General features: G+C 48.4%; 1 protein-coding gene across 1 annotated transcript; it reads right to left on the reverse strand.

The window, feature by feature from the left end:
- Positions 1–5,217: 5,217 nt before the first annotated feature.
- Positions 5,218–16,010, reverse strand: URAD (ureidoimidazoline (2-oxo-4-hydroxy-4-carboxy-5-) decarboxylase). Its single transcript, XM_053563969.1, has 2 exons — positions 15,758–16,010; positions 5,218–6,313 (listed from the first exon to the last, which is right to left on the reverse strand). The coding sequence occupies exons 1-2, from the start codon at positions 15,930–15,932 to the stop codon at positions 5,967–5,969; spliced, it is 522 nt and encodes a 173-aa protein (XP_053419944.1). The 5' UTR covers positions 15,933–16,010; the 3' UTR covers positions 5,218–5,966.
- Positions 16,011–16,361: the final 351 nt, after the last annotated feature.

Here is a 16,361-nt window from a genome sequence, read left to right on the forward strand (position 1 = left end):
CTGAGCCCTGTAAGCCTAGGCTGAGGCTCCAGCCGGTGTCTTCGGAATGCAGGCATTCTTTGGAACAATCGCTTTATTGGGGACAGCTATCCCTCCTCCCTGTGGTGGCCGCTTCCTGCGTTTTTATGGCTGGGGCTGCTGGCCACTAGCTAATTGTGCCGGTTTTCCAGCTGTGTCTCTCTGCTCTACCCTGGAGAAGAGTCTCTGGCCTACACACCTAACTGCTTTGGGAGCGTCCAAGGCTGCTCTGGCCGTTGGGGTGAAGCTGGACCTCAGAGCTGGCCAGGTCCTAGGGAAGGCTGAGGCTGGCTTGGGGTGCTCCAGCCACCAAAAGAATATGAATCAGTTTCCTCATTGCAAAAATGTGTCTCTTGGCAGTAGCCTGGCCTGCTTGTGGTTCCAGGGTCTGGGCTGTTTGGTGAGGGGAAAAAATCTTGTAAAAATTCTCAGTGTGGCAGTGTCCTTCTATATCCAGGTTGCACTCTCAGCCAAGAGGGAACCCAGCTGGGAACACAGAAAGGGCAGGATTATATGAGATGTCAGGGAGGGGTTGAAGGTGGCTGATGGGATGGAAGACTGGACAGCCCTAGACCCTTGCAGGTTGGTGGCCCTGGCTGTCGTCTGGAGGACAGGACTCTGGGCAAGGGCAGAATCTCTAGCCTCTGAGTGCAGGTGTGTAGCCCTGGGAGGATGCTGGAGCCACCTGCATCAGGCCCAGTGCAAGGCTTTAGTAGTTCTAGGGCCAAGGTGCTTAGTGGGTTTCTTAGAGAACCCAGAAGGGAGACTGGGATAACCATTACTAACCCCTGCTGCTTGGAAGCATCCTTCCGTCTTGTCCTTCTCTGTCCCCACACTGCTGCTGCTGCCTCCTGGCCAGAAAAGCTGATAGCAAATCATGAGGGGGGAGGGGGTGTGTGCAAATTTGTTTGGGAAGGTTGAGGTTGGGGTTGGAGTGGGGCTGAAGCTGCAACCCCATGATGCCATAGCCAGAGACTTTTAAAGGCAGAAAAGTGTGAGAAGAGATCCAGGTAAATAAAGTGACAAGAAAACTGCAGGGGCAGCTGCAACCAGGTTATCAAAGAGACATCTCTTTGTTACTAAATGTGTGGAGGCCATTTCACATTCCTGACAGAGGGTCTGGGCCTCCAGGATCCTGCTGGTGGCAAGGGCAGGAGCTGCAAGAGGGGTTGGGAGTGGGAGGCTGCCGGAAGGGGCAGGCTGCCTTGCCAGGCAGATGAGACACTCCTTAAATCCACAGATCATTGACACAGCACCCTCCCTGCTCAAAGGTCCCCAGTGTTTGCTCCAGCTTGGGGGACCTGCCTCTGCCTACTATTTGTGGCTCCAGGAAACTGGGGAGCCCAGTGACCCACATAACAAGCTGTCTCTACCCAATTTACCAAGTAATCTACTTGAGTTCTTTTTGGATCAAGAATATTATCTAATGCATACTCTCCCATACCCCTTTCCTCCCCTGCCCAGGAAATCCTCACCCTGCTTTGACCTGAATTCCCAGGATAATTAAGTAAATGTGAGAGGGAAGGGAACATTGTCTGATAAAATTATCCAGCTCCGCAGTCTGTACTGCTATGGAAAAACTGCTCAATCTCTGGGTAATTTGGCATTTAGGGAGTCTTTCAACCATTACACTCAATCAGCCATCCACTCACAAAGAAAGGCTGGATAATGGATGGTTTGACCCCAACACCCGCACCCTGCCCTGCATCAGAACATTCTGCTAACATCTCCAGGAAGGAAATCAATAACAGTGTCCTTTCTGTGGGGCCTCCCCAGAGTCCACCACCTGTCTGGCCCCATCAGGCCACAAAGGAACCCAACATGTTCATCTTGAACAGCAGGGAGGGGCCGCAGCTGCCCACAGCTGCCCAGGCTTCATTCACAAGAGCAGATGTGTCCTTGCCCAGTGGAGTGAACAATGTTTTCCTCTCAAAACATGGGTTTCTTGTCCTTTCTATCTAAGGAAAAGCTTCCAAATTCATGAGAAGTCATTGGTGGGCTAAAGTTTTACCCCTTATGGACTAGGATGCAGGAGGCTAGGATGAGGAAAAACAGCTGTCTTTTCTTATGGAGGAAACACCAAGGTTTCTGACCCAAGGCAGATAATACATACATTTTTTATGTTTCTCTATCCAGAATATATTCTTATAGCCAGGAGATCAAGGAAAATAAAGAGCCTAAGGAGAGGTAGTATTTGGGTATAGAAACCTGGTTTTGCTCATTGGGTGAAAGTTATGGATTCTAAATATTAGTGATGGGTGAGCACAGAGATGCTTTAAATCCCAAAGAGGGAAAGTTTTGGGAATAGCAGGGATTTGATACCCCCACTGAGAGTGGGGGCTTCTACCCCCGAGGAAACTGCTTGGTGCTAGGAAGGATCTGGCTCTCTAAACAGGCACCAGCCAATTGCTACCACTATTACATGGCCTTGGCATGGAAAGCTTCCCCCTAATATTTGTTCACTCACTATTGCCTGATTGGGGGAATGACCTTTGTTTATCATATGAAAATACATTCCTAGGAAGCCCTACCAGTAAGTTTTACCTGGCTAAAGGAAGTGCTTAGATAAAGGTTCAACTCTCCTTGAGTCACGGGACCCACTGGCTAGCTACCTTCTCTAGAGGGGACCCAGGGGTCTTAGAATATGTATAACATTTACATTTTACAAAGGAGAATCTGAGGCCCAGAGAAGTTAGATAATTTTCCCAAGGTCACACAGCTAGCTGTTCAAGTCCCTTGAATTAAATAAGCTACAATATGTGCAGTCCGTACAGATATTAACAATTAGTGGTGTCACCCTAGAAACACTGCATCCTCAATGCAAAACCAATTGGCTTGATTCAGAAAATCCCAACTTCCCATTCCCATCCCCTCCACCAAAACGATCAGTTTTTCTTGTTGCTACAATTCTGACCACTTTCCACATCCTTATTTATTTCTCTCTTTCATGAGTACCTTGCTTACTTCAATTATTGAATAGCGAATTTTCCATAAATTCCATTTTTTTCCATCTACTTTTGTCTCATAGTAAACACTCTCTGAAAGAGAAAGAGCTCTTCTCTGTTTTTGAATCAGAACCAACATCCTGTGGCTATTCTCTGGAAACACGGTGAATTTAAAATGAGTAAAGATTATGCAGAGAATTTGTGTTGCTTTTTCCCCGTTTCTTTCTTCCCATATGAATGCCTTGTAGATATCTTTTGGATACACAGACCAAACCCCCTACCTTTCAGGTTGCCAGTTACATAGGTGAGCAACAAGGTTGTATTCTGCTTCTGAATTCCTAGCGGGAGCCCCCTTCACTCCCCTCAGAGCATAGGTTCAAATGGGCTTGGACATTTCAAAAAGCAGTGAAAATCCACAAAGCCGCCCCCCACCTCGTAAGGGCCTGTGCACGGATGGGTTGTTGGCTCACAGAAATTGAAATCAGGTCCTCACCTTCCAATTCTCTTAAGCGTTGCCAATGTGGTTCTTTTTGTTTTGTTTTCTTTTTAACGAATTGGCCAGTAAAATATTAATGTTCACTGTGGAATCTGCACAAACTATTTCTGGGGTCCCTGACGCTCACTGAGTGTGGCCTGTCCCCACATTCCGCAGAGGTGGCGGGCTTGTGTGCCTTAGGGTCCCCGTGTCCCGGGCTTGTCTCCCGCATCCTGCGCATCAGAGAGCAGAAACGAGAAATTGTCTCTGCCTAGCCATGGTCGGCAGAAGCCCAGGGCGTGTCGCTGTTTGAGCCGAGAGGTCTCCGGAGAAAACTGCCTACCAGACTTCAGCAGCCACAGATGACCCACCGGCGCCAGAAACAGCCTCTACCCCTTTGCTCCTCCCGCAGGGGAAAGGAAGAGCCCCCAGCGGCTTTTGCTAGGGCCCTCCCCAACCCCACGCCCGCGTCCGCGTCCCCCACTCTCCCCAAGGCTGCTAGTGGTCAGAGGCTTTGGGAGAGGGATCCTACAGTCAGGTCTCTGTCCTCTCACCCCCACCTCCTTCCACAGAGACAAATCCAGCGTCTGACTCCCACAAGGATAAACAATTTTTTGAACAAGCTTTTAACTGTTGAAATGTAATTGTGTAACTGTTAACACCTGGGGTTGTGCCTCAGCGTCTAGATCACATCTGTGCTCCTGCTTAAAAAAAAAAAAAAACTGCAGGGAATTTTGCCCTGGTAGGTTCTGTGCATCTGGTGTTGAGCTCATTGACATGAGGGCAGCTGAACACTAAATTTAGGAGGCCTATTTAGCTAAGCATTGGACGCATCTCAGAGTCAGACAGGGTGCCTGCCTTAAGTGCAGTGGGTTATTCTGAGTCTTAGGCTCAGTCTGGGATAGTTGAATCCTGGGTCAGAAAATCCTCTTCACCAAACAGCGAGTTATTGTGTATGCCAGGAAATCCCCAAAGTTACCTACCTTGGGGATAGGGAAACAGGTGTCTAGCTCAGACCTCAGCCCCCAACCATTGCCTCAAAGTCCTAAAGTTCAGGAATCGAGTGAGTCATTGAGTTCCCTTCAGGATGTGCACCTGGTGCTCCTACACCCAGAAAAGGGTCCGAGCACAAGCCCACAGACATTGCCCACTTCCCTGGCACCCACCCCATTTCCAGCTTTTCCTTCCTTCACCTTTACTTAACTACTAGCAGGGAACACCAGTAAGATGGGAAGGGGAAAGGAGTGACTTGTCTAAAATTTCCAGTGTGAGAAGAATGATTAATTCCTCCCAAACATCAGCTCCAGAACCAAGGGTGAGGCCACACAGCACTTTATAGAAAGGAAAGGTTTTCTTGCTGTAGCTGCTAATCTTGAACAGGGATGGTCACTGGTGGAAGTTCTTGTCCTCAGAAGGGCCTCCCCCTCTTACCTTATCTGTGTTAGGGAAGACATGGATGATTTGTTTCTCTTCTGCCAATAGAAGCCTAACCAGTATTTGTTGGGGCCTGGCCTGGCACACCTTCCGTGCATGTGAGGTGTGTGTGTGTGAGAGAGAGAGAGAGCATGTGGTGGGCTCCTTCTGCGTGATGGACCTTCCCCCAGCGGCCATTCAGATGGCTGATGCAGGAAGCTACTCAGCCTAATTCAGCTCCAAAGCCCTGGTGTTGACAAACTCCCCAGACTTGGCCTACTATGCCTGGGAAGGTTTCTACGGGAGAGTCCAGTTCATGTCATGGGTGGGGGGGGGGAGAAGGTTTATAATACTCAGCGGTTCGGTAAGTCGTATTATTTTAATAACTGATTGGTTTCCCAGGACAGTCGAGCCAACCCCCAAGAGCTGACCACCGAGTGCGACAAGGGGCCCACCTGCTCCAGGCAGTCAGGCCCATCCAGCGCGGACACCGCACACCCCTCCCTGTGAACAATGGCTGCAGCGACTCCGCACGTCCCCCCTGCGCGCCTTCCAAACGCTGGGCCTCCGTGGGGCTCTTCCTGGGCCACCGCCCCTTCCTGAGACTTTCCCCCACACCCCAGACCAAGGCCAGTGCTTTGCTTTCCTAGCTCCGACTCGGTGCCCCAGAGTGAGAAAGCCGCTTCTGCTCACGCGTAAATTTGGGGTGGGGGGGACGCCACAGACAAACCGCTGTGGAATAAATGTTTTCTTTTCCGTCTGTTTTGCTTTGCAGCTCAGGCTTAGCAGGAGAGAGTGGGAAGCCAACAAGACCTGGAAAAGCGCTTTCAAATCCTCAAAAGCTGGTGGGGTCAACAGGCCGCAAAAGAAGTGAAAAATTGAGTGAATACATGGGGCAAAGCACTAAACTATATATTTTGGCAGCGCGTGCACGTGTGGGCGAGTGGACAAAAGGGCTCATTACTGGTATGATTGACTCAATTCTCCACTTCCTGCGAGCGCGTGTTTGGACGCTGGTTCCAGGCCAGAGTCAGCCTCTCGCCCAGGGCGCACAGCTCCAGGCCCGGGGCCCCGCTCCTCTCGCCGCGCGTCCCGAGTCCCCGCCTGTGTGCAAGCTACAGCCTAGCCGGATCGGCGCCGAAGAGGTCGGCGAGGCGCAGGCGGCCGATCTTCTTCACCTCGCCCAGGGCGGTGCGCAGCTCCTCCGCCGGCGGGCAGCGCAGTCGGCATGCCAGCTCGCGCGGCACCGCAGCCCGGTCGCTGAGGCGCGCAGCGACCACGAAGGGGAAACCGAAGCGTGCGCGGTACTGCGCGTTGAGCTCGGCTAGCTGGAGCTGCTCGGCCGCGCCCAGACTTGTCAGGCCGGCCCCGCTCTGTTCCCGCTGCGACTCGGCTGTCAGTGTGCCCCGCTGCAGCTCGCGGCCCGCCAGGTCCGGGTGGCAGCGCAGGATGCCCTCTTGGCCTGTGGAGAAGCGCAAACAAGTGGCGGGAGCGCGTCACCGCGCCTGTTCCGCGTGGTGCTGCGGGTCGGCGCGCACGCTGGGAGCTGGAAGAGCCCGCCCCACTGCCCCGCCCCAACCCGAAGGAGGCTGCGGAAGGGCAAAGCAGGGTCCCCAGACCGAGGTGTTGTGGCGTAGCAGGGGAACCCACTGCGCCCGCCCCTCTACCAAGTCCCGAACCGTAACCCTCACTGTCCCTGCTACTTTCGGTCTGGGCTGGGGTCGAGGCGAGAAGTGATAGGTTTGTCTTTCGAGACCTTGGGTGGTGAACAGCGGAGGAGAGGGGGCGGCCGCGGAGGCTCGGAATTTACGACTCCGTCGGGAGGGAGCAGGGGCGCGATAAGAAGCCCGGAGCAGTTCGTATCTTCGAATCTTTTCAAAGTCCTTTGCTCTCAGGGGGGCTTTGATGTCGAAAGGGGCCCGACCGTAGTGCCTAAAGACTTCCTGCAAAAGCCCTGGAATGGGCTTCGTTCTGCTCCAAAGGAGAAGGGACAGGGGCGGGGTGGATCTGTAGGGATAACATCCATGGGGCTTGGCAAATAAATGTCCAGAATTCTGTTACCCTGAGTGTGAGTTCTGGGTTTCTGCAGGCATCTAAAAAGCCTCACAGGCGATTAACTGCAAAGAAATCCATTTCCAGCAGGAGATCTACAGCCCTTTGAAAGAAAGTGGCTTTCCTCTCTTTAGGGAAATTGCACCCACTCACCACCTAATCTCCTAGGCCTAAAATTGGAAACCCGTGGTGTGGTGTGATACCTGGGTTTGCTTTATTATTTGTTCCCCCAGAGACAGGATCTCTCACTATCACCCAGGCTGCAGTGCAGTGGAACGACCATAGTTTACTCAAGTTATCCTCCTGCCTTAGCCTCCTGAGTAGCTGAGATTACCAACTAGTATTTTGGGGTTTTGTAGACAGGGATCTCACTATTTTGCCTAGGCTAGTCTCAAACTTCCAGCCTCATTTGATCCTGCCTTCTCTGCTTCTGAAAGTGCTGGAGTTACAGGCATGAGCCCTGGTTCCCAGACCACACATGAGATTTTAAATTCTAACCCAAGGGCTTTCTCTGAACCCTGGCCAATCGTTTAGTTTAGCTCTTTAACGTGAGAATTAGAATCCTCCTGGCTAGGCAAGACTTCAGACATGGTGAACAGGGTACCATGATCTGTAAAAAAGAAGGTGACACCTAATTTGCTAAGTAGTTGTGAAGATTAAAGACAATTCATTTACAAAAACAGAGCCTAATCCTTAGTAAACATAAATAGCCACTATTGGTCATAGTAAACCCAGTGGAATTGGACTAGTGGGCCATGGAAAGTACCTAGCTCTTGGAATCTTAGTACCTATCTTCAGCAGTTGTCAGCCTCTGGTGCTGAGAATAGGTGTGAGGCTCTATTAGAAAGGGAAAGTGTGTAAAATACCTTTCATAAATTACATCTCAATAAAGTTGAAGGGGAAAAAACCCTTTTATTATGGTATAACCTTCTCATCCTGAAACCTTATAGTTTCTATATAGTAAAATGATGGTTGAGATTGTCCTGTCTAATTCATGGACCAAAGTCCTGAGAAGTAGGGAGAACTAGGAGTAATGTCTTCATGTAAGAGAGAATTTAATAAATGCCAAGAGAGGCTTAGTTGACCTTCCCTGGTCAGTCAGCCCTCTGCCTGGACCATCAACTCCAAATCACAAGTGTTTTCAGGGCATGGCTGCCCCTGCAAGGTTAAAGGGAGTTCAAAACGAAACTCATGCCACCAATAATCACATCCCTCTAACACCAACATTTTGCAGCCCCTCTTGTAGGTGGCCTGCCCCTGGGGCTTCGCAAATAGGAGCTGGGTGTTTATTTTCCTTCTTTCCTTCCTTCCTTCCTTCTATTTTTCTATTTTTAGTAGAGACAGGGTCTCACTCTTGCTCACACTGGTCTCAAACTCCTGAGCTAAAGCAATTCTCCTGCCTCAGTTTCCCAAAGTGCTAGGTTACAGGAGTGAAGTCCCATCCCTTGGTTCTTTCTCGCTCCCCAAGTCCAACCCCATCCTCCTCTGCAAAAATGTGGGTGTTAAATTCCCCACCTGGAGGAGTAGCCCCAGCCCTAGACCTGGGGTTGTCCTGGCACCACAGCTTCTTGCCAGGCCAGGGAGAATCCAGCTCAGCGCAGACTCAGAGCCCCGCCTGGATCTCCTCGGTGGCCAAGCAGTCAGTGTCTGCAAAGGGCCCCAGCTGCAGAGAAGGGGAAATCAAGGGTCCTGAGCAGCTTCTGTGCAGGGACCCACCGGACAGTCCCCGTGCCTACCCCTCACTTATTCAAAAATAAGTCCTTTAAGTGCCTTTGCCCAGTCGGGGAGCTCCCTTTGCCCCATATTTCATACTGTACTCTCAGGAAGATTATTCCGAGCTGCAGAGGAAGTAGTCATGGGAGGCAGACCCCAGCTTGGGGGTAGAGCTGAGATCTGTGCCCTTACCACCCCCTACACAGCCTGCTGGCAGAGTGGAGGGGGTGGCGAGCAGCGCCCGTGTGCCACCAAGGCCCCCTCTTGCCCTTCTTGGCCTTCATCTTGCATCTCACTCCCCCCTAGGGTTTATCTACCCACTTGAAAACATCACCCCGGGGCCGGGGTTAATGTTTGCCTAGGACAGAACATGTGCTTTTAACTCTTGCAGAGAGGAGAGAAAAGAGGCCAAGAAAAGGGCAGCGCAAAAGACACAAGCAAAGAGACTAAAAAAGAAGAACTGGAATTTACACATATACACACATACACACCCTCAGCTGCATGTAAGAAAAGGGTGTGGGGAGTCAGAGGATAGTAGCTCAGAAGAAATGGATCCTGACCTCGCCCAGCCAAAGCCTTCATCTTCATTGCCCCAAAGCACTGAGTACTGGGGAGGGGGGAGGGTAGAGATGGTGACCACGCCACCCACGGGCCTGCAGCAAGGACCCCGTTCCCCTGCAAGGGCTGTATCCCAAAGGGGCCCCTGGGTGCACACATGCTAGCTAGCTGAGCAGTGCAATGGCGAATGGCTCCTTAGGGCGTCTCAATGCGGTCCATTCTTCAGGCTTTCCTGAAATCCTGGACTTAGTGCTTGTCCCACTGGCGTGTCATATCTAAAGATGTAGGTATGAGTGTGTATTATTTGCCAGCACCACAGGATATGAGTCTTTGCACCTAGAAGAGGCACAGAGTGGACACTCTTTGTTTCACCGAGACCTCGAAACTCAGAAGTTCATACCAGTTCACCTGCCTCCCTTCTCTGTACCCATGTATGTGTTTTTCACTCCTGGTACAATGGATAGTCTGTCCTTTCTATGTTAGATCAACCCCACCATTTGGGTTATGGAAGCCAGCCCCTCTCCTTCTCATTTCTTTGCTTATGGAATTTTCAATATCTATTTCTCCATCCCTCCAACCCTCATCAACATGCAAACCTGCCTTAGAATTACTCATCCTACAAACAAAATTAAAGCTCTCTCTCAATTCCTTGTTGCCCTCTAGTTTCTCCCTATTTCTCTGCCCCTCCTTACAGAAAAACCTGAAAAGAATTGTCTTCTGCCTCATCTCCCCTTCCAGGTTTACTACTATCAAGCTTCCAGCCACACCCCCCACCAATCTGTACTCATCAAGGTCATAGATGATGGACATCTTGCCTGAGCCCAAAGACCAGTGCCCCGGCTTCTTCTTTGTTACCCTCTCTGGAGCATATCTCCTGGTTGGTCCTCTCTCCTTCTTAAAAGATTAAGAGAGAAAGCTTGCCCATTTTCATCTTGCTCTGCCAGATCACAAACATTGAGGTAGGTACCCCAGGACTCAATACTCACATCTCTTCTCTTCTTTACTTACATCAATGCACAATGTGTTCTCGTCCAATCTCACGCTTTATTTTATTTGTTTTTGAGAAAGAGTCTCACTCTGTTGCCTTAAGTAGAATGCTTTGTCATCATAGTTCACAGCAACCTCAAACTCCTGGATTTAAGCGATCCTCTTGCCTCAGCTTCTCAAGTAGCTGAGGTTACAGGTGCCCAACAACGTCTCAAGTAGCTGAGGTTACAGGTGCCCAACAACGCCCCAGCTAGTTTTTTTATTTTTAGTAGAGACAAGGTCTCACTCTTGCTCAGGCTGGTCTTGAACTCCTGAGCTCAAGCAATCCACCAGCATAGTCCTCCCAGAGTGCTAGAATTACAGACATGCCCTGACCATCTCATGGTTTTATTTTTATTTATTTATTTTTGCAGTTTTTGGCCGGGGCTGGGTTTGAACCTGCCACCTCCAGCATATGGGGCCGGTGCCCTACTCCTTTGAGCCACAGGCGTCGCCCCATCATCTCATGGTTTTAAAGGCCATCAGTTCTTCAATCACATTCAGATCTAGTTCAGCTCTTAGTTTTTCATGGAGTTGTGATCCAACCGAGCATAATTATGGATAATTATGGGGCATCTTAGATTCAGCAAGCTCTTTCTCCATCCTGCTGTCTCAATTCTAAGTCTTCCTCACCTCAGGAAATGGCACCACCACTCATCCAGTTGCTCAGACTAAAAATTTAGGAGTTTTGATTCAGCTTTGTTTTTTATCTGCCTCCCCTCCCACAAATCCATTTAAAATAAAGCCTGTAGGCTCTAACTCTTAAGATTTCTTCTAGACTGGGTGTGGTGGCTCATGCCTATATTCTCAGCACCTTGGGAGGCTGAGCCAGATGGATTGCCTGGACTCAGGAATTTGAGACCAGCCTGAGCAAAAGTGAGACGCTATCTCTAAAAGTAGCCAGGTGTTGTAGCAGGTGTCTGTAGTCCCGGCTACTCAGGAGACTGAGGCTAGAGGATCACTTGAACCCAAGAGTTTGAGGTTGCTGTGAGCTATGACACCACCATACTCTACAGAGCGACAAAGTGAGACTCTGTCTCAAAAAAAATAAAAATCTCTCCTGAGAACCCTGTCACATTTCTCCATCTCTGTTGCCCCAACTACAACCCTGGCAACCTGTTACTTGTAGTACTGCAGCCACCCTGGACCTGTTCCCCCTGTGTCTGATGTAGCTCCTACACAACCGTCCTAAAGGGTAAAGCCAGTGGTGAATGGTTGCAAGGGCAGAAAACCAAATTCCTTAAAATACCTAAACAGATCTGCACGATCTGGCCCTTGCTGCCTCTTCTTCCTCAATTCCCTCCACCCTTTACTATTCTCCAACTACCCTGGTCTTTCTGTGTCCCCCAATTAGCAAGTGCCTTCTGGTCTCAGGTTCCTTTTCTTAGAGCGGCCTCATCCTACGTTTTGGCCGCTTCCTTCTCATCCTTCAGGTTTAAACTTATATCTCACCTCTTAGGAAAGAACTCTTAGATATTTTCTCCGATAATTCCTAGAATCTGAAATAATCATATTTTTTATGTTAATCTTGAAGGAAGCCATTCAGTCTTGTTCACTACTCAGTTTCCAGTGCCCAAGACAATACCAGGGCCATAGTGGTATTTATCAACCAACATATCACTCTTCAAAAGGAGTGGTGGTTTTTTTGTTTGTTTGTTTGTTTTTCCAGTTTTTGGCTGGGGCTGGGTTTGAACCCACCACCTCAGGTATATGTACATGGGGCCGGTGCCGTACTCCTTTGAGCCACAGGCACCGCCTGTTTTTTTTTGTTTGTTTTTGTTTTGTTTTTTGCTGAATGACTTAATAATCACCCTAGAATAGCTTAATCTAAAACCTTCATAGCCTATTTTAAAAGGGGATTATTAGTATCCATCTCCTTTATTCAGATTAGAAACAAATATCTGTTCGTGTGGGGGTGTGTGTTTCAACCTTCTTCCCCTCACTATTTCCATTCCTCTTACCTTTCCCCATCCCCCATCCTTGTAAGAACAGATGGGCTAGAATGGTACTTGGCTGGTTAATGCTCGGCCAAATATTAATCCTGGACTGCCACCTACTGGCCAATAACCATCATAGCATGACCTAAATGGACTTCCAACTTCGATTTGCTCTGGAAACTCAATTTTCAGTTTTCTGTTAATGGGGAAGGGTTTCCCTAGATCATCAAAACAAATACTCGAATGGGTAGATCACCGTATCCTGATCATCTTTCTAAGGTGCCTTCTAGTTTTAGGATTCAAAGACTCTATTTCACCCAGTTTGTTCCTTATTATGCAAGAGGTAAAGCTAGACTATGCAATAAATCCCTTTTAAAATATTTTTTGATACATACAAATTTTATATGTTTATACCGTGAAATTTGATGTTTTGATGTATAAATACACTTTGAAATAATGAAAACAAGCTGTTCAACATATCTGTAATCTCACATACTCAATGTTTTTTGGTGGTAAGAATATTTAAAATCTACTGTCTCAGCAATCTTCAGGTATCCAAAAGATTACTGTTAACCATAGCTACCACAATGCACAATAGGCTATTTTATTCGATTATTTAAACACTGAAACATGGGGTCTGGGACATCAAGCGTTCATGTTAATTGAATATATTAGTGAATGAATGAATCAAACCATGAAACTCCTTAAAACTATTCCTAGAATTTGTTTCTGATTCCTTGGAAAATTCTTTAAAACCTGTTGGGTTTGACTCCCCATTCTGACACTTTCTTCAAAAGCTGTTGGTTTGACTCTCAGGGTTATTAGAATTCCAGTTCTACCACTTTCTAATGGTGTGGCCTTGCTCAAGTTACTTAATCTCTCTATGCCTCAGTTTTCTCATCTGTAAAATGAGGGTAACAATATTATTATCTACTTTATAGGATTATTAGGAGGATAAAATGAGTTAACATGTACAAAGTGTTTTGAAAAGTGCCTGGAACACACCTGTGGTAAAAGTTGGATAAATTTAAGCTATTTGTTATTCTTGTGATTACTATTGCTAGCATCACTTATCTAATCTCATTAAGATGATTAGATAAGGAGCAGCCTCCAGACAGCATTGAGGCATTGCTCCCGGCTGCCTTGGAGACAAGTGTGGACACCACCGTACGTCCCATACGCAGCCTCCACCAGAGGAGAGGTTCCTCCAGAGAACTGTGTCTAGTGCAAAAGCCACAACTATCCGGTTTGCACAAACTCTCTGTAGTCATTTTGTTCCACTAATCTAAGGTAAAGTTCCCCCCAGTTAAAATGTTAAAAGGGAAGGGGTGATACCAGGATCCATCTTTAAACCTCATTTTGGGCTCACTTTGAGATCAATTTCATTCATTCATTCAGCAAACATGTATTAAGTTCCCAATATCCTATTCACTCAGTAGTGTGCGATTTTTTTTTTTTAACTGAGTCTCACTCTGTCCTGGTGTCATCATAGCTTACAGCACCTCAAATTGTTTTTTTTTTCTTTTTTTTAGAGACAGAGTCTCACTTTGTCATTCTGGGTAGAGTGCCGTTGCATCACAGCTCACAGCAACCTCCAAGTCTTGGGCTTAGGCGATTCTCTTGCCTCAGCCTCCCAAGTAGCTGGGACTACAGGCACCCGCCACAATGCCTGGCTATTTTTTGTTGCAGTTTGGCCGGGGCTGGGTTTAGCCACCCTCGGTATATGGGGCCAGCGCCGTACTCACTGAGCCACAGGCGCCGCCCAGCACCTCAAATTCTTGAGCTCAAGAGATCCTCTTGCCTCAGCATTCCCCGTAGCTGGGATGACTGGCATGGGCTCTTCTCTTCTGACCTGGCTAGCTCTTCTACTTTTTCCAGTGAAGACGAGTTCTCACTCTTGCTGGTCTCAAACTCCTAAGCTCAAGCAATCCACTTGCCTTGGCCTCACAGAGTGCTAGGGTTACAGGTGTGAGCCACCATACCGAGCTACTGGTCTGGGATTCTGACACTGGCCAGAGAAGACAGAGGACCTATTGAATCAGGAGAGGGATCAAAACATCAGTGCCCAATCCGGGCCACACCTCCCAGTACTCAGAATCATGACTAGATTCCCCCTTAACTAGGTCAAAACGGATTGGGGTGAGAGTTGGTAGGAAAGAAAATGGAAATAGAGAAAATTTTATTTATCTAAGTTCTGGGGACAGGATAATAAACTGCAAATAAATGTGTGTTAAATAAGTTGACAAACCAATGAATAATAGATCTAAATGATTCCTGCTCTCCTATCTTTCTCAACACGTTCCCTCCTCACCCCCACCACCTCCTTGGGTATTAAGACAATCATGGGATTTCCCCCTTTTTTCTGATAGATAAAAGAAGTCACTCAGAACCTCTAAAAATTATTTTCCCCTGTCCCTCAAGAAGCTCTCTCCTTGCTTCTTCCACCTTCCCGCCAGACACTGAGCGTAGTCTCCAAAGGCCTCTTGCTTGTGCCATCTTGCCCTGCAGCTATGGGCTGGGCTGCCCTGTGGTTGTGGGTCAGAGGCTCCTGGGACTGCGGCCTTCCCTCAGGGCTGGGGACTCAGCCCATTGGAGGAGCCAGGGAGCCCAGCCATGGAGAAGCCCCAAGAAATAGGTGAGTGTCAACATGATCTCTACATTCCTGTCAATTTAATTTTATGACGTGATCCTCTTCTTTTCCTAGATGTGCCCAAAATGAATTAAGATCAGTTCCTTTTTTTTGAAGAAGTTCGTATGACGATTGGAAGCCATACAGGTTGTCCAAGGCTGTGCTGAGGGGCAACCCTGTTTTGTTGGCTCCTTGGTGGAGCAGAAGTCTGCCCACTGGATGTCTGCAGAAGGCCTCGGTGTGAAGGCTGCCCCTTCAGCACACTTCAGGCTTCTCCAAAAAGCATCTAGGACAGCCCCAGAGGCAGCCTGGGTTGCCTGCCCTCAGCTCCTGACTGTGTCACACACAGCCTAAACCTCCACCTCTTCTCCCCCACCCCACACCCAGAAGAAACTCTTTTTCTCTCTCTCCCTCAAGAGAAAGCAACAACTTCTTTCTCTTTCTCCAGGGGGATTCCTTCAGATTTTCCTCTTTCCCCCTCAATCCCTCAGGGAGTTGCTGATCTGAATGAATTCACCTTCCTCAGCAATCCAGTCCAAACTGGCCCATTCTGGTAAAAAAAAAAAAAAAAGGGCAGCCATTTGCTCTTTCCCCTGGGCTCCTGAGATAGTCTGATATCCAGCCGTCGCCTCTCTTGCATACAGGACATTCCCCGAATGAACACTGGGTGGCTGAGGGTGGGCCCTCAGCCTGACCTTCGGCCCCTAAATCACTCTGAGGCCTTTAGCCCTGTCTCTGCTGCGACCTCAAAGCTCTAATATTTAACAGCCATGTTACCCTTGCCAGAACACCTTCCTTTGGCCAACTTCTGACCTAAACCACAAACAGGCTTGCCTGTCATTGACTAAACCTGAGGAAACATACTGAACCTTCTGATGAAAATTAGCTAAATAAATATATCAAGTATAAGCAACTAGACTGAAATATCTAAGCATGTCTTGATAGGCATATTTGAGGGCCCTTTGGAGAGAATGTCTTTCTGAAGCCTTACCTGACTGTGGCAGAGCATCAATAAAGGCAAAAAAGTGCTTCTCTAAATCTTCCACGTCCGAGAATGGTCTCTGGGACCAAACGGCAGCTGCAATAAGAGGACATCGCTCAATGACGTTCCCAAACACATCCACAAATTCTCCAAAGTCCATGGAGTTGACCTTGTCAATGTCCATTGCTCGTGTTGAGCTGCAGGGAGCAGGATGTCCTGCTTCCCGCTCCCAGAGTGAGTGACACCAACTCTGCTCACTGGTTATATTTGCTGAATACACTAGCTTGCTTTTTATGCAATACCGCAAATGTCCCTGGGAGAAGCAGATCCAGAATATTTGTGTAATGAACAAACACAGGCTTAAGGTTCTAATCAAAGGAGCAGAGATCGCTGCAAGGTCAACATTTCTAACCAAATTGTCTCCGTAGTCAAAACTAGCCAGAGCCATACTTCAGCCTGAGCCTTTCAGCCAGATGTACTTTTTGTGTCATAAGCATTTTTGTTGTTGTTGTTGTTGTTGCAGTTTGGCCAGGGAAGGCTCGAACCTGCCGCCCTCAGTATATGGGGCTGGCACCTTACCCACTGAGACACGGGCACCGCCCGTCATTAGCAT

This window comes from Nycticebus coucang, chromosome 15 (assembly GCF_027406575.1).
Source record: "Nycticebus coucang isolate mNycCou1 chromosome 15, mNycCou1.pri, whole genome shotgun sequence".
Taxonomy (NCBI): Eukaryota; Metazoa; Chordata; class Mammalia; order Primates; family Lorisidae; genus Nycticebus; species Nycticebus coucang.

What these genes read in the sequence shown, in the direction of transcription:
- URAD (XM_053563969.1), bottom strand. Translation starts at nt 15,932, where the DNA reads ATGGACATTGACAAGGTCAACTCCATGGACTTTGGAGAATTTGTGGAT. An exon ending in TGATGCTCTGCCACAGTCAG is followed by an intron (nt 6,314 to 15,757) that starts GTAAGGCTTCAG and finishes GCTTCTCCACAG; the next exon opens with GCCAAGAGGGCATCCTGCGC.